The 23,438-nt window shown below is 41.4% G+C and overlaps 1 protein-coding gene across 1 annotated transcript in view; it reads left to right on the top strand.

Moving 5' to 3' along the window:
* The first annotated feature begins 1,635 nt into the window (after window positions 1-1,635).
* The window catches only part of LOC125483092 (toll-like receptor 5), a 42,196-nt gene continuing 20,393 nt past the window's right edge, over window positions 1,636-23,438 (top strand). Inside the window, exon 1 of the mRNA XM_048596643.1 lies at window positions 1,636-1,866. Coding sequence (XP_048452600.1) covers window positions 1,636-1,866 — 231 coding nt within the window. The remainder of the gene's footprint in view (window positions 1,867-23,438) is intronic.

The raw sequence follows: 23,438 nt of genomic DNA, 5'->3' as shown, positions 1-23,438 counted from the left end.
GTTTTCTTCTTGATTCCCATTGACTCTTGTTTTGATACCATACAGTGTCAAATGCTGTCTTGACGTCGTGGGCAGACACTTTCGCCTCATGATTTACTACCACTTTTATATAGATAGTGCTGTTAAACACCAGTCTACTCACAGAAATAGCACCAAAGTAGCAGTTTCCCAGAATATACTGGTGCAGAAATGGAGGTGGGGATTAATTGTAGCGCTTCATCAGTGCCTGCAATGCCTGAAGTAGGAGAGGAGCATGGCACCACCAGGCAAAATGGACATAAGGGGCAGTCACTCTGGGTGCTTGCAAGCATAAACTTGCATCCTGTTATCTTGTGGTATTTGTCTGCGTGCCATGACTGTCTTGAATCTCCTCCCTGACACCCGCCCAGCGTACACACACACTCCAAAAGTACTTGCTGTATTTGCCCTTGCTTTGTTGTAGTTCCAATTAGAGAGTGCTTGATTAGAGAGTTCCTTTTATTATGTTTAGTTTTTTTTAAACAAAGCTTTCTGCAGAATTCTCACTTGCGGTCCAAGGTAGAAAATGCCCTTATTAAGAGACTAAGTCTGTGTTTGCTGTAACTGACTACAGATTTGGTGCAGGATCTTTGGCACAGCAAATGGGTGAACAGGAAGCAGATGCAGGGCAAGCTGGAAGAATTGACCAGGTGCCAAAGTCTCAAACTTAAATGAAAACCATTTTAATTAGAATTTGAGAAGCATGGCCATGTTATTCTGTCTGTAATCTATATGTCAGCACTGCAGTTTAGAGCAGACTGTTAATTTTGAACCTGGTCCCATGTTTCTGGGCTATTTTCTGCAGTATTTGAAGGTCCATCTAATGTAAATTTTTTTCCTCAGAAAGATGATTTCCTTTCTCTTTGGTGGTGGCTGTGCAGCATTTGGCCTTTGTAGTCCTGACAGAGAAAAAGAACAGAATAGAAATTTATTGTCATGTGCACTTTCCATGAAAAAATACAGTGAAAAATTTTTTATAAGTCGCCAGACCATGGCGCCCACATAGAACATAGAACAGTACAGCACAGTACAGGCCCTTCGGCCCACGATGTTGTGCCGAGCTTTTACCCTAAACCTAAGGTCTATCTAACCTCCACCCATACCTTATACTATCATCCATATGCCTATCTAATAGCTACTTAAATGCCCCTAATGAGGCCGACTCTACTACCCTCTCCGGCAATGCATTCCATGCCCCTACCACTCTCTGAGTAAAAAACCTACCTCTAACATCTCCCATAGAACATAGAACATAAAACATGTAAATGTTTTCTGAACCCGTTCCAATTTAATAGTATCCTTCCAATAGCAGGGAGACCAGAACAGTACACAGCACTCCAAAAGTGGCCTCACCAATGGTCTTGTACAGCCTCAACATGATGTGCCAACTCCTATACTCAATGAAAACCGAAAGAACTGCGGATGTTGTAAATCAGGAACAAAAACAAAGTTGCTGGAAAAGCCCAGCAGGTCTGGCCATCAACGACAGAAGTCATACATGATTTTTTTAAAAAGATGAAAAATTAAGACAAGGTTCATCGCAATTCAGTTAACGGCTCCTGAGCTCAGGGAAAGCCAGTTAAGGAATGAATGGAATACACTGAAGATGCAGCCGGAATGAGACCGCCATTCAGGGATGAGACCACCAAGCCGGGCCATTGGAATACTGGGCCGGAAGCATCCACCGAAGAAGTTGAGCCGAGACCGCCACTCCTGGACGAGACTGCCAGTCGGGCTGCTGGGATGTGTGGAAGACGAAGAAGATCTCCATGTGGGGACGAGACCTCCACTTTGGGACAAGACTGCCATGGTGGGCCGAGAAAGGCAAAAGAAAAAGAAAGAAAGCTGGTAGGAGTGGACAAACTCTGGGCTCAGTACCCCACACTCCACTGCCATCTTGAAATAGTTGGGTGAAGAGAGAGAGTAAAATCCACGCATGGTGCCCACTCCTGCCTGTTATTGCTCAGCCACTCCTGCTAAAGAGTGGGTGATGGATGAGTTCATGGATGAGTTTATATACAGGATTGGCTCAAATGCTGCTGCCATTCACTGTTTCAGCTCCGATAACACTTAAGCACTTGCTTATTTCACCCAAGAACAATATCTTAGCTTATTCAGAAGAGGACAGGACGAAATGAGGGAGCTTCTTGGGTTATGTGATTCCTGGCCTCGTATCTGACTTTTCCTAGTCCCACGGTGGAAACAATTAACAATTCATTGTCCAAAATCCAATATGCAGAGCAGTGAACATCACACCTTGGAAAGGAAGTGTGGCAGTAGTAATGGAAGCCGATTCTAGCATTCTCTCAGCTGACACAGACTGGTGATCAGCCCCACTGATCACTGTTACTGAGTCTCAGAGACATTGCATACAGAATTTTCACTGATTTGAATTGTTGTAAATGTACTTGTCAATCTTATTATGTTACCCACTTATAAAGTTTTGATGAAGTATTATGGTTATGATTCCTACATTTTGCACTTAACAGTTAAGACACACCCATCCAGATGGGGGAAGGCCATTAAAGTGGTTTGATTAATGAAGTAAATTTTATATCCTGGTGAGAATGATCAGATGTCTAAGAATGGAGTACTTGTCTCAAACACCAAAATTAAATGTTCCCCTTCCCAACATTTAAACTATTTAAATGATTATGCACTGTCCAGGATAATTGATCAGAACAATTGACGATCTATTTCATCCCCTTTGTTTTTGCGATGTTGGCAAGGCTGCATTTTATTGCCATTCGTAGTTGCCCTGAGAACTTAGTGGTGGGCCTTCTTGAGCGGCTGCAGTGTTTGAACTCTGCTTCAAAGAAAATAGGATAAAAACAAATGTGCCTGCACATGTAGTAACACATCAGTGTTAAAAATTCAATGCTGTTGTACATACTTTCAGGGCTTTTGCTTCCATAAGAGATCTGAAACACGATGGGAGACGTAAGCATAGTGCTGCTATCATTGGGTCAGTAATCCAGAGGACCAGGCTCACGCTTCAGCAAAGTGGGTTTAGCTAGTTGAACTTTACTATTTTATTGCTGAATTGATATTTAAAGTAATGAATTGAAAGACAAGATTGTCAGTAATTGGACCAAAGAAGTATTGAGTGGTGTCACTATTCGTTTGAAGATCCTAGAATACAGTATAGAAAAGATCCTTTGGCCCATCGAGTCTGCACTGACAAAGAAAAATTATACTAAATCTTTACAAATGCCACTTTCCAGCACTTGGCTCATAGCTTTGAATGTTATTACAATTCAAATACTCAACCAAGTACATTTTAAAGGTTGAGGTTTCCTGTCTCAACTACTCTCCCAGGCAGTGCAGTCCAGATTCTCACCACTATATGGGTGAATTTCTTTTTTCTTAAATCCCTTCTAAACAACCTAAAAAAACAAGCCCCCTTGTTATTGACCCTTCAACTAGGAGGAGCAGCTGTTTTCTGTGTGAAATAAATCCACAGAGGCCAGTATCCCATTCACAAACTCACCCTTTATTTCTAGGTGGAGAGTCCTTGACACTGATCCAGCTTAAAGCTCGCTCTGAGTGAAATGGACCTCTGACACTACTGTTTATATCTCTCAGTCAAGGCTCCCTGATTGGACTAGATTAAAACAGTCCCAATCAGGGACTGAGAACAGCTTCTTCCCTGCTGCCATTAGACTGAATGGACATCTCTAATATTGATCAAAAACAAAGTTGCTGGAAAAGCTCAGCAGGTCTGGCAGCATCTGTGAAGGAGAAAACAGAGTTAACGTTTCGGGTCCGGTGACCCTTCCTCTAATATTGATCTTGCCTTTATTCACCTCCTGTGCAGCGTAACCTTGTATGCCTCACTCTCTGTCTAAACACCCTATGATCTGTATGTCCTTGTATGTTATGATCTGCCTGTATTGCTTGCAAAACAAAACTTTTTACTGCACTTAGGTACATGTGCCAGTACTAAATCAAATGCTCATCTAACTGCAATTGCAAGTGTGCAAGGCTCATGTCTAGCTTTGTGAAGGACAGCACCCCCCGCCAGCTTTGCGCAGCAGAGCGAACGGGCCGAGTCCCAGGGGGTGGTGAAGCGCAAATGGGCTGAGGCCCACGTTGGGGGTGAGTGAATATAGAGTATTTATATGAATCAGAATACCCTTTATTGTCATGTACACCCAAATGAGTGCAGTGAAAAGTTTGTGTAATGTCGCATTTCAGCGCCATCTTATGTACAGAGGACCTAGGTACAGATTTTTTAAGTGTAGTTACCAAGCAAAAGACTGAAAGGAGTTAAGCTGTTAATTTACAGGCTTCAAAATCTTCTCAATAGTTCAACCCCTCATTTACACTGCTACTAAGCAAATAATTCACAAAGACATAAAACGTTGGAAATATTCAGCAGAACGTGCAGCATCTGTGGAGAGAGTGTCACAGTTAATGGATTCAGTCTGTGGCCCTTCATCAAAACAATCTCCAACAGTTTCGTCACTGACCTTCCCTCATAAGGTCAGTAATGGGAATGTATTTGGATTTGCTGCTACTTGTATTGTCAAGAAATTATTACGGGAATCAAGGTTTTGGGGAAAATGCAACAAAGTGAACATGAGGCATGTCAGATCAGCCACGATCCTATTGAATGGCAGAGCAAGCTCGAGGGGCCTAACGGCCTATTCCTATTCCTATTTCTTATGGTCTTATGGCCTACGGACGAGTCAGACCATCATCACATCTTGACAGCCAATGACATTACGATCAATAAATCCCCCCACATCAACAGCATTTATCAGAAATGCAAGTCAAAACAGTCATTTTAATATAATGGCAACAACAGCAGGGCAGAGGCTGGGAATGCAATCCCTGTGGTAAGTAACTTACCTCCTTCCTCAAAGCCTACAAGGTATAAGTCAAGCCCACAAGGTACAAGTCAGGAGTATGACTGACAACCCTCCATTTGCCTGTAATTGCTGTACCAACAAAACTCTAGATGGTCAGCACAAGCGATAACAAAGCAGCCCACTTGATCAACACTCCATGTGCTAACTTAAACATTCAATCCCCCAACATTTGGGCACAGTGGCAGTAGTGTGAACCATATACAAGATGCACTGCAGCCACACACCAAGGTTCTTTCAACACCTTCAAGTGCAGCATGAGAACACCACTACCTGCAAGTTCCCCTCTGTAGCATCCGGGCTTGGAACTAAAATCACTTTTTCTTCAATTTCACTGGTCAAGATCATGGAACTCCCTTCCTAACAACACAGTTGGTACACCTGCATAATATGGACTGCAGCTATTCAAGAAATCAGCTTCCTGCTGTCTTTGCAAGGACAATTCGAGACGGGCAATAACTGGCAGCCTGGCCAGCGGCACTCACGTTTCAAGATCAAATTTTCTTTTTTTAGAAAAACTGGAATGCTAGAAGTGCAATAGATTTTAAACAGCTGAACAGGGGCAGGTAAGAAAAGAACAAAAGGGATGGGATAACAAGGTGTAGAGCTGGATGAACACAGCAGGCCTAACAGCATCAGAGGAGCAGGAAAGCTGACGTTTCCGGTCTGGACCCTTCTTCTTTCCTGCTCCTCCAATGTTGCTTGGCCTGCTGTGTTCATCCAGCTCTACACCTTGTTATCTCAGATTCTCCAGCATCGGCAGTTCCTACTACCTCTCAACAAAAGGGATTGTCTGTGTTAGGATGGAAAATAAGGGAGATTAAATGACAAACAAGTCAGTTGTAGAATGCCAAATGGAGCAGTGATGGGGCAAGAAAGAAATGGAATAATAGATGTGTCTAGAGCAGCTGTAAATGGCTGATATCTCTTAGGGGATTTAACTCCTCACAAATATTGGACAATCTTGGATCCCTGGCTTTCTGTGATAAGAGGAAGATAAATACACAAATATAAGTCGTGAAGTCCGAGGCAGGCACTGAAGACTGCAGGCAAGTTTTATTTTAAATCCAACTACTCAAGCTATGTTTTGGATGTGCCAAAATATATTACATTTCATTCTCCATTATGTTTAGAGGGAGATAGAAAATATAAAAATAGCGCAGGGAATAGGGTGTGGTTTAATTCATAGGGATGTCACAGGAAATTTGAAACTTTATTGATTGGTGTGCAGCTATGTAAAACTAATAAAAGTATAATTTTATAAAGGAGAAGTAGCTACTTGGATTTCAGGAAAGGAACAAAGGAAATGGGAGGTAAAATTAAATCGAGTCAAAGTAAAGTAAACAGTAAAGTATGGTTAAATGGATAAAAAAAGTTAATGTGAATGAAGTTAGGTAGCTAGTACATTTTATCGTAAGATTATATTTATTTTAAGGGTATTTTCAAAGTTATGGAATGGTAAGTCAGTGGAAACAAGTGGAGCATGTATCCCACAGTCTGTGAAATCATGGACGTACTTTGTGTCCCACACAAACTCATCTGAAGAAGTGTCACTGCTTACACAAGCTTAATCCGAGTTCCAGAACTCTAGGGTAGGGGATCAACCAAAAGTTGTGGAACACAATAGTACCAACAGCAAAGACTTGAAGAGGAATGAGGTCCTGAAGGCAACTTTCAGGAAGTTAGGAAGGAAATTTAAAAAAAAAACAGGCTCTCAAAATTACTCCCAGTGCCATGTGTTAGTGAGTGCAAGAACAGAAGAGCTAATTGATTAAATACAAAGCTGGAGAATAGGTGTAGGAGGAAGCCCATTGGATATTGGAGACACTAGGACCTAGGGCAGGTGGGATCTGTGCAAGCTGGTCAGGTTACACCTTAATAGGAGTGGAACTGATGTGCTTTCAGGGATATTTGCTAATATTTTTTGTGGTGGGTTTAAACTAGCTTTTCACTCATCCCTAAAGGTTCTTACAAGATTATTAATTAGCCATGTTTCATTACACGATACTAAGTTCAATGGAGAGTGCAGGAGGGCATGCCAGGAGCAGCACCAGGTATATCTAAAAATGAGGTGTTGACCTGGTGAAGCTATGAAACAGGACTAAATACATGCCACATACCATAAGCAGCAAGTGATAGACAGAGCAGTCTGAAGCAGCCCATGTTCAAATTCAACAAGATTGGGACAATATCCAGGCATGGGCTGAAAAGTGGCAGTCTGCTTTAAAATAAATTTACAATTATCTTGTTTTCCCAAACTGTTTTTGAGGGAAAAATAATCAAAGTATGATAAAACTGCAGGTAAGTTCTCTGTTTCTGCAGTGCAGAATGAGCTTAATTCAGTGAATAGAGATTGTAATGGCTGGAAATCACAACTGAATTGTCCTCTGTCTCCATCAGAAACGTACTGGACATTCTTAAGGGAAGATGTAATTCTGAGAGTTCTGGCTTCTTTTACAAAGAAATGGCACCACTGAAGGGTGCATATGATTTTTATCTTCCTAATACAGTAACGGGTAGAGATTAAAAATCCTTCTTGGAAAGAAAGCATGTTGTCACTGTTGATTTACAGCACAACTTTTATTTGTCAATTATGGGCTGATTATATTAAACATATTATAAAGCACTATAAATACAAGAGCTGAGATCAATCCTATTTTCTCAAGCCCATCCTCATCCATGAAGCAGATTGACATTTACAGTAGCAGTTAGACTAGCAGGTTATTTCTTCCACCCTCTAGTTCCTGCATGGCTGAGATGACCTAACTCAGCACAAATTAGGTCCGGGGGTTCATAACCAGGCCAGATGGTTCCAACTAACTCCTGACCCATTAGGAGCTACTTGTTCTACATCCAGACCGAAGACAGTATTCCTGAAAGAGCCAGAGCATGTGATAAATTAGATTGTAACAATGCAGCTCGATGGTGAGCTTCCTCTTTATCAGCTGTTTGCTGTTTGTTGTCCCCTGCCCCCTGTGTGTGAAATCATGCTTATCATTTTCCCCACTGGATGTTGCTCCCAGTGTTAGAGTCGTACAGCATGGAAACAGACCCTTCGGTCCAATCAATCCACACCAACCACGTTACCCAAACTGAACTGCGCTTGGCCCATTTCCCTTCCTATTCACAAACTTATCCAAATATCTTTTAAACGTTACAACTGTGCCCGCATCCACCACTTCCTCCGATAGTTCATTCCCCACGCGAACCATTCTCTGAGTGGTTTAAAAAAAAATTGCCCCTCGTCTTTTTTTTAAATCTTTCTCCTCTCACCTTAAAAATATGCCCTCTCATTTTGAACTCCTCCACCCTAGGGGAAACACCTTTTGTCATTCGCCTTATCTATGTCCCTCATGATTTTATAAACCTCAAGAAGGTCAACCTTGAACCTCCTACGCTAATCCTTCCAGTATTGTGCTTTCCTTTTTACTTGTCCATTTGTTGCCCCTTATTTTCCTTTTTGAATATACTAACTCAGGCTGAATTCAATACTTCCTAGATTTTGCTTATGACAATTCCTGGATCAAAGCATTGGCCAATGTGACGCATTCACTCTTCTTGTGGCTTAGTATTTCATGTCTTTGTTATACCAAACCTTGGTTAGACCACACTTGAAGTATTGTGTGTTTTTTGACCTCCCTACCTAAGAGAGGATATCCTTGCCTTAAGGGGAGAATAGCAGTGTTTAATTCGGCTGATACAGGGGATTGCATCAGCGTACTATGAGAACTGACTGATTTGACTGGGCCTCTATTCACCTGTGATAGGGTAAGGAGGTGGGAAGGGTGAGATGGAGTACGATTGACACATATACAATTCTAACAGAGATAGTAGGAACTGCAGATGCTGGAGAATCCGAGACAACAAGGTGCAGAGCTGGATGAACACAGCAGGCCAAGCAGCATCATAGGAGCAGAAAGGCTGACGTTTCGGGCCTAGACCCTTCATCAGAAAAATGCAATTCTAACAGGCCTGGACACACTAGGGAGGATGTTTTCCCTGGTTAGGGAATCTAGAACCAGGGAATATGGCCTCAGGATATGGGATAGACCATTTAGGACTGAGATGAAGAAACAAATTTTCATTCAAAGGTAGTGAACCTGTGGAATTCTCTACCACAAAACTCTCGAGGCCAAGTCACTGAATATATTCAAGAAGGAGCTAGGTACATTTTTAGATTTTGAAGGTCTGAAGGGATACTGGTTGAAAGCAGAAATAGGCATTGAGAGGATCAGAATAGTGAGACTGCTGGAAGGGCTGACTGGCCTACTCCTACTTGTTTCTGTATTTTGTCTGCCCTGTCAGGGATTCATGCTTTATCACGTGGAACTGGGTGCTTGTGTTCGTTTCTTATTGTGTAGTCTGACATATTACCTCATTGCTCTGGAGAAGATTCTCTACATTAGGAAATCATTCAGACTGACCTTTTACCACTTTCCAGCTTTCATGGGTTCTCTTAATCATATGCAGCATATTCTTCCCATATTGTGCTGACGATATCAATAATTTCTTCTGTCCTTTCAGATTGCTGAAGCTATGCTGGTCTCTGCAATGCAACTGGAACAGTTCAAGGATTTTTGCTCACTGGATCACTTTGTGCTTGAGTCAAACTAAACCTTTCTTTTCAAATAACTGTAAGTCTTTGGGGATTTTGACTGAGAATTATGTAATATTGCATGATAGATGTCTTTAACATCACAGTAGTGAATTTCAAGGAAACATAAGCAGCTGAGCGCATAACTCTGAACAGTTCTGATCTTATCCCTGACTTACCTCCAACTTGTTTCCCTGATGGTTTTGTATGTGATTTTATTTAGCAGCCACCTAAAATATTCAGCCAATGTCAAGCTATTATCAACACAGTATGTCTTTGTGCCTTAAAGATATGTGGGCCAAAATATGTTTTTTTTTATTTGTTCATAGGATGTGGTCATTGCTGGCTCGGCTGGCATTTATTGCCCATCCTAAATTGCCAGGGGAAGGTTATGGTGCATTGCCTTCTTGAGCTGCTGTAGTCCTTGTGGTATAGGGGTATCTGCTATAAGGAAGGGAGTCCCGGGATATTAACGCGCTGACGCTGAAGGAACCGCAGTGAGTTCCAGGTCAGGATATTGTGCGACTTGGAGGGAACCTGACAGTTGGTTGTTCTCCCGTGTATCTGCTGCCCTTGTGTGACGAAGTAGTAGAGGTTGAGGTTTCAGGAGATACTGTTAGAGAAGACTTGCTGAGTTACTGCAGTACACCTTGTAGATAATGCCCAATGCACATTGACTGTGAAGGCAGTGAATGTTGAAGGTGGTGGATTGAGTGTCAGTTAAGTGAACTACTTTGTCCTGAATGGTGTCAAACCTCCTGCCTGTTTTTGAAGCTACACTCATCCAGGCAAGTGAGTGCTAACACATCCCTGACTTGTGGTGCTTTGGGGAGAACAGGGAGTGATTTCCTTGCTGCAGGATTCCTGACTACTGGATCTATATGGCTGGTCTAATTCAGATGATTGTCAATAATAACCTCTACCCTTGCCCTCTGGATATTCAAAGTGGGATATTCAGTGATGATAATGCTATCAAACATGGAGGGGCAATGGTTTATTTCTTTCTTTTTGGCGATTTTTCATTGTCTGGCACTTCTATGACCTGCCATTAATCAGCTGAAGCCTGAATATTGTCCAGGTCTTACTGCATTTGGGCATGGTCTGTTTCAGTATGTGAGGAGTCATGAATGTTACACAATCATCAACAAACATCCCCACATCTGACCTAATGATGGAAGGAAGGTCATTGATGAAGCAGCTGAAGATGGTTGGACCAAGAGCATTTCCCTGAGGAACTCCTACTAAGATGTCCTGTAGCTGAGAGGACTGACCTCCACAGTCATGATCCTTTGTGCTTGGTATAACTCCGACCAGTGGAGTGTTTTGCCCCTGCTTCCTATAGATTCTAGTTTTGCTAGGGCTCCTTGTAGCTGTGATGTCAGCCATTCTCCCTTCACCTCTAGAATTCAGTTGTTTTGAAGTCCCATGTTTGTTGTTTATTCTAATTTCATATTGATCTAAGCTGAGAAAAATCCTTTGAAGTCCTGCCTTCAAAGGCATATCTTGATGAAGATCCATCAGGAGTAGGATTGAGGACAAACGCAATTTGGGTGCTGAGTAAAATAGATAAATGCAAAAGTCGATTACTGGAATTCTTAAATGCAGGACATTTCTGAAAATATTTAATTGGACAGCATTTGGAAGCGAGAAATGGAGCTTACATTTCACTTACTTGTCTCTACGGACACAACTTTGCTGTTATTTCCAACATATTCCTAAGAACATGATGGTTCCTGCTACAGGCATCAGATGAAGGAAAGTGTGGATTGATCAAGGATGGACAGTGTAAGATGTAAGGTCTGGAATATCACGTGATTTACCTTTCACTGATTGGAACAAACTTTGCAGAAGCCTTTCCTTGGGTGATGAAAACTATGGGATAAGGCCTGTGACTTATTTCTTCTGTTAAAACATTGGTTGCACTTTCTTTTATATTAAAAAAGATAGAAGGTTTTCATCAGCTGTAAAGTGATTTGGGATGTCCTGAGACTGTGAAGTATGGTACTCTGTATATATTTGCAGATCTTTCATTATTTTGGAATAAACTGTGCATTGTCCATGAAGGGAGAATGCATAACACCCTTTACCTACCTGTGCTTTGTATTCTCCTAGTCTGCTACTCATTACTATCAATGATAATCAGAGTGGAACGAGACTGTGGACTAGAGGTGCTAAGAGACCTGTCTTGGTTCATAACACAGTGTAGTGTATTGTTAATGTAAATACATGAGGCATAGTACCTTACAGTCTCCAATCCTAAAATATTCCTTTCAATCCATTTAAATTTAAAAATGCTGGCCGTTCAGCAATGCCCACATCCCATGAATGAAGAAAACACATTTTCTATAATAGTTTTATTAAAACCGCTATGTATTTCCCATTTCAAAAAAAGTATTGTTCTAAAATGAGATACCAGTTTAATATAACTGTTTGTGAAAATCACAAACAGCAACAAAACTCTCATTATGAAAAATTCATGGTGGTAGCTCAATGCCTGTATTAAATAAGGGGGCCAAACTCTGCACAGTATTCCAGGTGTCTATGTATAGTTTTAGCAAGACTTCCCAATTTTTCTACTCCATTCCCTTTGAAACAAAGGCCAACATTCCATTTGCCTTCCTGTTCACATTTAATTAATTAGCTAGAATTCTTTGAAGAATGTAATAAGCAAAATGGATAATGGAGATCCTGTAGATATAGTATATCTGGACTTCTAGAAGACATTTGGATGGAGGATTGGCTAACTAACAACAAGCAGAGAGTTGGTGTAAATGGGTCTTTTATTGGTTTGCAACATGCATCTAGTGATGTGCCACAGGGTTAGGTGCCCCGAACCCAACTATTAATGATCTGTATGAGTGACTTGGATGCAAGGATAGAAAGTACAGTAGCCAGATTTGCAGATGACAGCAAACTAGGTGGGAAAGTGAGTTGCAATGAAGAAAAAAGAAATTTAAAAATGGTTATGGATAAGTTAGGTGATTAGACCAAAATTTGGTAGATGTATTTGACCTGGATATGTGTGAGGTTACTCATTTTGGTTGTAAGAATGGAAAGGCAACATATTACCTAAATGGGGAGAAACTTGGGAGTTCTTTGATGCAGAGGAATCTGGGCATCCTCATGTATGAATCACAGAAAACTAGTATGCAGGTACAGCAGGTAACGAGAAAGGCAAGTTAAATTTTGGCATTTATTGCTGAAGGATTAGAGTGTAAAGTAGGGAAGTGTTGCTGTAACTGTAAAAGGCATTAATCGCTGGAAACGAGTAACTCGCCTGACTCCCTAAAGCCTGTCCACCATCTACAAGGCACAAGTTACGAATTTGATGGAGTACTCCCCACTTGCCTGGATGAGTGCAGCCCCAACAGCACTCAAAAAGTTTGACACCATCCAGGACAAAGCAGCCCGCTTGATTGACACCATATCCACAAGAATCCACTCTCTCCACCACTGACGCTCAGTAGCAGCAGTGTGTATTATCCACAAGATGCACTGCAGAAGTTCACCAAAAATCCTCAGACAGCACCTTCCAAACCCAAACCCACTTCCATCTAGAAGGGCAAGGGCAGCAGATATATGGGAACACCACCACCTTCAAGTTCCCCTCTAAGCCAATCACCATCCTGACTTGGAAATATATCGTCTTTCCTTCACTATCACTGTGTCAAAATCCTGGAATTCCCTCCTTAATGGCATTGCTAGTCACTTCCCAGCCAGTGGACTACAGTATTTCAAGAAGGCAGCTCACCACCACCTTCTCAAAGGCAACTAGGGATGGGCAAGAAATGCTGCCCAGCCAGAGACACATACGTCCCACAAATGAATGCAAAAAAAGTTGCACTCGGAGTATTGTGTATAGTTCTAGTCCACTGGAGGAGGGATGTAGTTGCATTAGAGGCAGTTTAGAGGAGGTCGTGCAATTGATTCCAGACGGGTTGTCTTATGAGGAGAGATTGAGCAGTTTAGGCCTGTATGCTCTAGAGTTTAGAAGAATGAGAGGAGATCTAATTAAGACATGTAAGATGCTAAAGGGGATTGACAAAGAAGATGTTTCTTCTTTGTGGTGGGTGCGTGGAATGCGGTGGTAGTGGAGTCAGAGACATTAGGGACATTGTAAGTGACTCTTGGATAGGCACATGGATGATAGTAAAATGTAGGGTATGCAGGTTAGTTTGATCTTAGAGTAGGATAATAGGTCGGCACAACATCGTGGGCTGAAGGGCTGGTACTGTGCTCTCCTGTTCTATGTTCTTTTTGAGGGGCAATCTAGAACTAGAGGTCCTAGTATTATGATAAGAAATAGCAGATTTAAAACAAGAGATGAGGAAAAATTACTTCTGTCAAAAGGGTCAAGAATCTCCACTCCAAAGTGTGGAGGATGTAGTGTGGAGGATCCCAATCCCAATTGGAGGAGGATGTCAGTGCAGCTCGGGGTTATAAATGAAGACACAGGAGCTTTCAATTACATTTTACAGACAATATGTGCTGAGATTAAATTTCTAACACATTACAGCAATTCCTGATTGATCGCAATTTGAGTGAACTTTTGCAGCGTCAGAAATCAATGTATAAACTGGAGTTAGGTTTTTCCGAATTTTTGATCAGAAATATTGCAAACATTATTACACATTCCTAGATGAAATAACTTAAAACTTACTCGGGATAAAAGAAATACTGTATAAATTCAAATTAGATAACTAGGGAAAACTGGGGGAGGTGTTTAATGTTTTAACGAAGATCTGTGGCTCAGGTTGTGGTTGGAGTTGTTGGTTGGTTCACCAAACTGACTGGTTTTCGTGCAAATGTTTAGTCTCCCTTCCAGGTGACATCATCAGTGCTGTGTAGTCTCTGTTGAAGCGCTGTTGTTCTGTCCCGCTCTGAATTTAAATGTCATGGTGGGCAGTCCTGTTTCTGGTTTTGTACCGTAGTGGTGTGTGGATGGGGTCTCTTTCAACATATTTATTAATTGCACGGTGTTTGAAAACCAGGCCTCCAGGAATTCTTGTGCCTGTCTTCCTCTCACCTGTCCTAGTACTATAACGTTGTCCCAGTCGAATTGATGTCCTTCTTTGTCGGAGTGTTGGTCGTGCCATTTTGCTGCGACTTGGTGTTCGTGTATCCTGGTGGTGAGTTTCCTGCCCGTCTGTCCTATGTAGTGTTTCTCGTAGTTTGAATCATCGAACCCCTACGATGTAGAAACAGGCCCTTCGGCCCAACAAGTCCACACCAACCCTCAGAGCATCCCACCCAGACCCATTCCCCTATAACCCACCTAATCTACACATCCCTGAACACTACGGGCAATTTAGCATGGCCAATTTACCTCGCATGCACATTTTTGGATTGTGGGAGGAAACCAGAGCACCCAGAGGAAACCAGAGCACCCAGAGGAAACCCACACAGACACTGGGAGCATGTGCAAACTCCACACAGTCGCCCGAGGGTGGATTCGAACCCGGATCCCTGGCGCTGTGAGGCAGCAGTGCTAACCACTGAGCCACTGTGCCGCCCTGTGCTGCATGGTATTTTATATATCATGTTTGTCCCTCTCATTGTGAGGGTGGTGTTATTTGCAAGTTTGAGAATTCTCCCCAATGCCTTGACTTTGCCTCTGCATGTTCCTAGTGAAGCGTTTGATGTATTGATATATTGCGTTATGATCTCAAACACGCTGTGTTATTGGCCTTCTGAGCCTTGCTTAATTTCTAAGGCATCCAGAGCTTTGCTATTCTAGTCTTGTACTTTCACTTACGGATGATACAATGATTGGAGTTACAGATAGCGAGGAGGATTGTCAGAGGATACAGCAGAATATTGATCATTTGGAGACATGGGCAGAAAAATGGCAGATGGAGTTTAATCCGGACAAATGTGAGGTGATGCATTTTGGAAGGTCAAGTACAATTGGAAATTTTGCAGTGAACGGCAGAACCCTTAAGAGTATTGATATGCAGAGGGATCTGGGTGTGTAGGTGCACAGATCACTGAAGGTGGCATCGCAGGTAGATAAGGCAGTAAAAAAGTCGTATGGCATTAAGTATAAGGATAGACAAATCATGCTGCAGCTTTATAGAACTTTAGGTAGGCCACACTTGGCAATATTGTGTGTAGTTCTGGTCACCACACTACCAGAAGGATGTGAATACTTTGAAGAGGGCCCAGAAAAGGTTTACCAGAATATTGTCTGGTCTGGGGAATTTTAGCTATGAAGAAAGGCTGGATAGACTGGGTTTGTTTTCACTGAAACGTAAGAGGTTCAGGAGCAACATGATAGAAGTTTATAAGATTGTGAATGGCATGGATGGAGTGGAAAGTATGAGGCTTTTTCCCAGGGTGGAGGAGTAAGTTACTAGGGGACACAGGTTCAAGGTGCATGGGGAGTGGTTTAAAAGAGATGAGAGGCCAGTTTCATCAAAGGATGGTGAGCTCCTGCAACACGCTGCAAGAGGAGATGGTGGAAGCAGACAGAATAGCAGCATTCAAGAAACACCTGGACGAATACATGAATAGGAAGGGAATAGAGGGATATAGATCCTGTAAGTGAAGACAGTTTTAGTATGGAAGGGCAAAATGTGTCAGCACAGGCTTGGAGGGCCAAAGGGCCTGTTCCTGTACTGTATTGTTCTTTGTACTAATTCCTGCATATCTGTCACTCATGTTTTCACTGACATCCAGCGGCTCTCAGCTGTCTCCATACACGAAAATATCACCACTAAATTGACTTCAAAATTATCCAAATTGCTTGTAATTGCCTCCAATTCATCTAGTTTTCTTGCTGCAAATGTCCCTGGTTCTACTCCTAACTCCCATTCTGGATATTTTTCATCCCCGTTTTGGTTACATTAATTTTTGAAATCTATACAAAGCACTACTGTGCCCCTGCCTCCCCTTCCATCAATGACCCGCTTGACAATTTCTCCTCTTTTTTACTCTTGTAAATAATGTGGCTTATCTACTGTGTTAAAGATGCTAAATGTAGAATGTTGTAAGAGCATATTGTTGTGCTAAAACATTGTATTCAATCAGTGCACCATTTACAATTGCATGTACTGAGCACAGAAAGAATGAGAAATGTTTGTTTAATTACTTAATTCTCTTTTAATCCTGATTTACTGGATTTGTTAACACATGTTGAACATCAGATTTTGTTGCATCCATTAACACGAGTTGTATCAACTGGAATGTCTGTCCTGTGGCATGCATTCAGCAGAATGGGTATGTGAGAGGAATATGGAATCTGTGGCAGGCACATAACAGGAAGTAACAGAATTCCTCATGAACAGGAATGCTGATGTTTACTGTCTCTTTTCCACTGCAGTATTACGGAAAATCAGTCTGTAGTGGAAATTTGGACAATTTTCTCACTCTGGAAAAAAATAGATTCACATTATTCATTAAGGAATCAACATAGAGTCATAGACGCATGTAGTACAGAAGAGGCAACGTGGCCCATCAAGTCTGTACTGTCACAAAAAACGGTAATACCTACACTAGTCTCACTTTGCTGCAGTAGGCCCATTGCCTTGAATGATATGACACTTCAAGTGCAGATCCAATTACTTTTTTAAAAGCTGTGAGGTTTCCTGCTTAACCACCCTCCCAGGCAGTCCATTCGAGAACCCCACCTTCCTGTGGGTGAAAACAGTTTTCTTCAAATCTCTTTTAACCCTCCAGCCTTTCATTTTTAAAATTATTTATTATTCCTGATCCTTTGCCTAAGGGGAACAGCTGCTTTGTATTCACCCTGTCCATCCCTCATAATCTTACACACCTCTATCAGGTCGCCTCTCAACCTTCTCTGCTGTAAAGAAAACTGATCTTATCCAGCCTCTCTTCATCGCTGAAATGCTCCATTCCACTCTACATCCTGGTGAATCTCCTCTCCATCCCTTCCAGTGCAATCGCATTCTTCCTGTAGTGCGGTGACCAGAACTGCACACACTACCCCAGCTGAGGCCTCACCAAAGTTCTGTACAGCTTCAACATAACCTCCTTGCTCTTATAATCTATACCACAATCTACGGCCAGTTCTGAAGAAGTCATATTTGCCTTGAAATGTTAAATCTGTTTCTCTCTCCACACATGCTACTGGATCTGTTGAATATTGCCAGTATTTTCTGTTTTTAATTCTGATTTCTGGCAACTTTTTTTTTTGCTTTTATGCAATTATAATGTGTTACAGTACACTTGCCTTTGAAAAGTCCATTTGTAGGGTGACACTTCAGTGCAGTACAGCACCGCCTTCTTTTTGGCTAAGGTGTTAAACTAGGATCCTAACTGCCCTACTTGGAGAGATATATTTAAAGAGGAATTCCTTTGGTATCCTACTCAACATTTATCCTTTAAAACATGCACCAAAATAGGTTATTTTATCTCCTACTGTTTGGCAACTTTTTATTTTGCACACAGCTTTGAAGTCCCCTACTATCTTCACCCCAACAATCCTCTGTGCTGCTGTTCTATGCTCATTGGTGCCCTTTTTCACTTCTGAGATGGGCTGGTGCTTGTCTCCTGAGCCGTGATCCTCCTGCCTTCTGAGTTGTCTTTAATCCATGTACTTAATTGATTCTCCATTCTGGGCCTTGAATATTCTTTAACAATTCACTTCAACTGTAGCTTTGCATCTGGTGTCCACTCTGTTTTCCCTTTCTACTGTTTGGCATTTATTCTTCGTTCTCCTCGATTGTAAAGAGCTTCCTGACTTTTCTTTATTTGAAAAGTGTTTGAGAATGCAACTCATTTGCATATAGAACTTTAAGACTTCCCGTTCATTTTCCCATGAGCCTCTGGAGGAAGTGTTCTTTTGGCATTAGTGGGTGGGGAGGGATCTGGGTGACATGAATCATATAAAGTTAGTATGCAGTAAATACCAAAGGTTAAAATGCTTGTTGACAGAGTCCAGTCATTTATTTTCCTAGTCAGACTATTTCTAGTCCACGCATCACAAACTCCAACCACGTATCTTCTGTATACACACACACAGTCAAGTGCTTGTCCAATTAGCTCTTAGTTAAAATCACCATTCCTGAGTTCCATTTGGGCTTGGGCATAATTCTCGGGCTGTACACGACAATGACAGGTACGGAAGTGACCGGAAGGCAAATGGCATGTTGCCATTTATTGCAAGGGAATGCGGCTATATAAGGTATTGGTGAGACTACATCCGGAGTGATATGTACAGCGTTGGTCTCCTTACCTAAAAAAAAATCAAAATGGTGAATTGATTCACCAAATATTCACTCAACTCATTCTTGGATGAAAGGCTTTATCTTTCGAAGAGAGGTTGAACAGGTTCGGTCTATACCTATTGGAGTTTAGAAAAATTAGAAGTGATCTCTTTTGAAACGTAAGATTTTGAGGGGATCTTATTGCTTGGATATCTAACAGATTTTTCCCCTTGTGAGCAGACAAAAACTATGGGGCATAGTTTTAAGAATAAGAAATCTACCTTTTATTACAAAGATGGGGAGAAATATTTTCTTTCAGAGTATCACTAGAGTCTTTTACCCAGAAGAGAGTGGAGGTTGGGTCTATGCATTTAGGACATTAAAACATAAGAACTAAGAGCAGGAGTAGGCAAAAAAAGGAGAAGTGATGGCCTACTGGTATTATCGCTGGACTGTTAATCCAGAGACCCAAATAATGTTCTGGGGACGTGGGTCCGAATCCTGCCATGGCAGATGATGGAATTTGAATTCAATAAATATCTGGAATTAAAAGTTTAATGATGACCATGAATTCGTTGTTGATTGTTGGAAAAAACCCCATCTGGTTCACTAATGTCCTTTAGGGAAGGAAACTGTCATCCTTACCTGGTCTGGCCTACATGTGACTCCAAACCCACAGCAAATGTGGTTGACTCTTAACTGCCCTCTGGGCAATTAGGGATGGGCTACAAATGCTGCCTGGCCAGCGACGCCCTCATCCAGTGAATGAATAAAGGAAACAAAAAAAGTCCCTTGACTCTCCTCCACCATTTAATAACATCATAGTTGATCTCATCTCGGCCTCAGCTCCACTTTCCTGCCCATTCTCCATAACCTTTTCAACATGTTACTGATTAAAAATCTGTCTCCTCCTTAAATTTACTCGTATGTCCCAGGATCCACCGCACTCTGGAGTTGTGCATTCCGCAGATTCGCAACTGTTTGCAAGAAGTAATTGCTGCTCATCTCTGTTTTAAATCTGCTACCCCTTATCTTATCTTATAACATTGACCCCTCATTAAAGATTGCCCCACATGTCTACTTTGTCAAGGTGCCTTTAGCATCTTGAATACCTCAATTAGATCTCACATTCTCCTAAAATTCAGGGAGTATAGACCTTAACTGCTCAATCTCTCTTCATTGTATAAACCCCTCATCTTTGGAATCAGTCTCATGAACCTCCTCTGAACTGCCTCCAATACAACTGCATCCCTCCTCAAGGAGTCCAATATTGTACGTAATATTCCAGATGTTGTTTCACTAATGCCTTGTACAGATACAGTACAAGTATACAACTTGTATACTCTAATCCTTTAGTAATAAATGCCAAAATTCCAGTACCTTCCTCATTACCTGTTGTACCTGCATACTAGTTTTTTTCTGATTCACGAGGATATCCAGATCCCTTTGCACTGAAGCACCCTGAAGTTTCTCTCTATTTGGACATATGTTGCCTTTTTATTCCCTCCACCAAAATAGATAACCTAACACTTATCCACCTTAGACTTCATCTACTAAATTTTGGCCCATTCACCTAACTTATCCATATCTATTTGTAGATTTCTTATTTCTTCATTGCAACTTACTTTCCCACCTATTTTAGTGTCAGCTGCAAATTTGGCTGCTGTACTTCCTATCCTTGCACCCAAGTTATTCAGATAATTTGTAAGTAATTAGGATCCGAGGACTGAACTCTGTGGCACCCAGAAAAATACCCATTTATGGGGACTCCCTGCGTTCTGTTCGTTAGCCAATCCTCTATACAAGCTAATAAATTATTCTGAACCCCATATGATTTTACTTTGTGTATTATCTTTTTGTTTGGTACCTTGTCAAATGCCTTCTGGAAATCCAGGTATATTCCATCTACAGGATCCTCATTAGCCACTTTTTGCTTCTTACATCTTCAAAGAACTCTACAAATTAGTCAAACATGACTTACCCTTCATAAAACCATGCTGACTCTGATAGATTGTATTTTGACTTTCCAAATGTCTTTTGTACTTCTTTAATAGTAAATTCTAACAATTCCCCCTACTGATCTGAACTTTGCTATGTTCTGCCTCCCTTTTTGAATAAAGTTGAAATATTAGCATTTTTCCAAACCACTGGAACCTTCTGGCATCCAGGGAATTTTGGGATATTATAACCAATGGCTCTATTATCTCTGATGTAGGTCATCAGGCCTTGGGGACTTGTCTGTCTTCAATCCCAGTTGTTTGGTACTTTTTCCCTATGGTGCTGATTGTTCTAAGTTTCCCCCGTTTCTATAATTTCTGCATTGCTTGTTAAGATTGGAATAGTACTAGTGTCCTTCACTGTGAAAACTGAGGCAAAATATTGATTTAGTGACTCCACCATTTTTGTTCCTCACTATTAACTCCTGAATCTCATCCTCCAAGGGACCAACAGTCACTTTAAATACTCTTGTCCGTTTTACATACAAATAGAAACTTTTGCTATCTGTTTTCTTATATTATGCTAGTTTTATTTCATAATTTTCCTTTGCTCTTTTTATGACTTCATCAGTTAACATTTTTATTGATCTTTAAAAGTTTCCCAATCATTCCACCCTGCCACTCACCTTTACAATATAATATGACTTAGTTTTTGTCTTTGTATTATCTTTAACTTCCTTGCTTAACCATGGATGCTTTGTTTCCCCTCTTACAATCTTTCTTTCTTTCTGGAATATCTTTTATTTGGGAGCAATTGAGCATTTCCTTAAACATCTGCCACTGCTCATCAAATTTCCTATCTTTCAATCTTCTTGCCCAGTCCATCAGGGCCAGATCTGCTCTCATGCCCATGTAATTAATTTTATTTCACTACAGAATGCTGATATGGAACCCCACTTCCTCTCTCTCCAAATTAATTTAAAATTCGAGTATGTTATGATCACTTTTCCCTAGAAGATCCTTTACAATGAGATCATGAATTTATCCCACCTGATTACACAATACCAAATCCAGAATAGCCAGCTCCCTGGTTGGTTCCCTAATATATTGCTCTAGGCCACAATTTCCAGTACATTCAATGAACTCTCCCTTGAGGCTATCCTAGCTAATTTGTTTAATCCAGTCTATATGCGTGTTAAAATCATCAGTGGTTATTGCTGACCTTTTTTACATGCTCTAGCAGTTCCTGGTCTATACTCTGCCCCACTGTGCAGCAACTGTTTGGGAACCTATAGATCACTCCCACCAGGGATTTCTTTCTCTTGCCATTTCTTATGTCCACCCAGACTGATGTGATGTCTTGATCTCCAGCGCTAACACAATTTCTCACTACTGCACCGACATCATCCTTTACTGAAAATCAATGTCATCTCCTTTCCCTTTCTGCCTATTCTTCCAAAACACTGAATATCCTTGGATATTCAATTCCTAAATCTAGTCTCCAAGCAACCATGTCTTAGTAATCAATATCAAATCAAATTCATTTGTCTCTATTTGCACTTTTAACCCATTAATTTTATTCTGAATGCTTCATACATTTGATGCAAAGCCTTTAAGTTTGTTCTATTATCAAGTTTCCCGATTTTTATGCTGTTGTTTGGTGTGATGTGACGTTCATGCATTCTGTCCCTTCCTTTTCTGGCAACAGTGAGACTCATCACTAACCTGCATCTCCCCTTCTCCTCTAACTGCAATTTTCCTTTCACCTGAATTCGCCTCCTTCCCACCCCTCTCGCTCTCGCTCTCACTCTCTCTCGCTGTCTTCCCCATCCAATATTTAGTTTAAAGCCCTATCTACAGCCCTAATTATGTGATTCACCAGGACTCTGGTCCCATCGTGATTCATGTGAAGCTCCTACCATTGGAATAGCTCCCTCCTTCCTCAGTGCTGGTGCCAATCTCCCAAGAATTCGAAACCATTTATCCGCAATCAAACTTCAAGTCATGCATTAATCTTGTTGATCCTGTGCCAATTTGCTTGTAGCTCAGGTAGTAATCTACAGAATTATTACCTTTTTGGTTCTGCTTTTAATTTAGTCCTTAGCTTCTTATATTCCCTCAGCAGAATTTGTTTCCTCATTCTACCTTTCTTGTTGGTACCTATGTGGACCATGACAACTGGATCTTTCCCTTCCCACTCCAGGTTCCTCTGCAGCCTAGATGAGATATCCTGAACCCAGGCACCAGGCAGGCAACACAGCCTTCAGGACTCTTTATCCTGGACACAAACAGTGTCTATTCCCTTGACTATACAATCCCTGACTGCAACTACATTTCTCTTTCCTTCCCCTCTTGAATAGCTCCCTGTACCATGGTGCTGTGGTCAGTTTGCTCATCCTTCCTACAGTCCCCGTTCTCATCCACATGGAGCAATAATCTTGACAAGGGCACTTCCTCCTGGATCCCTCTACCTGCCTTGCTTGTAGTCACACCCCCGTGTCCCTGACTACAGACTGAATTCAAGATTGTGAATTTAAGGAGTGTGACTGCCTCCTGAAACACAGCCTGAGACAAGACGGAATTATGTTTTTGATTGACAAGAGATTTGAGAGTTATGAAGTGCAGACAGGAGGGTGGAGCTGAGACCAGAGCCAGATCTTATTGAATGATGGACGAGTTGGGCTTGAAAAGCTAAATGATTTAATCTTGCTCCCATGAATAGTTGCTACTTGCATGTCATTAAATTCTGGCCAAATTAGGGCTAAAACCCCAAGCCTTCTATAGTCCTTGATGTTGAAGCACAACATTTTGAAATTTGTCATCACTTAGCAATTGGCAGTGCATTTGG

This window comes from Rhincodon typus, chromosome 5, assembly GCF_021869965.1.
Source record: "Rhincodon typus isolate 14 chromosome 5, sRhiTyp1.1, whole genome shotgun sequence".
NCBI lineage: Eukaryota > Metazoa > Chordata > Chondrichthyes > Orectolobiformes > Rhincodontidae > Rhincodon > Rhincodon typus.
The sequence above is the reverse complement of the archived record's forward strand: the minus strand, read 5'-3'. Positions and strand labels throughout refer to the sequence as shown.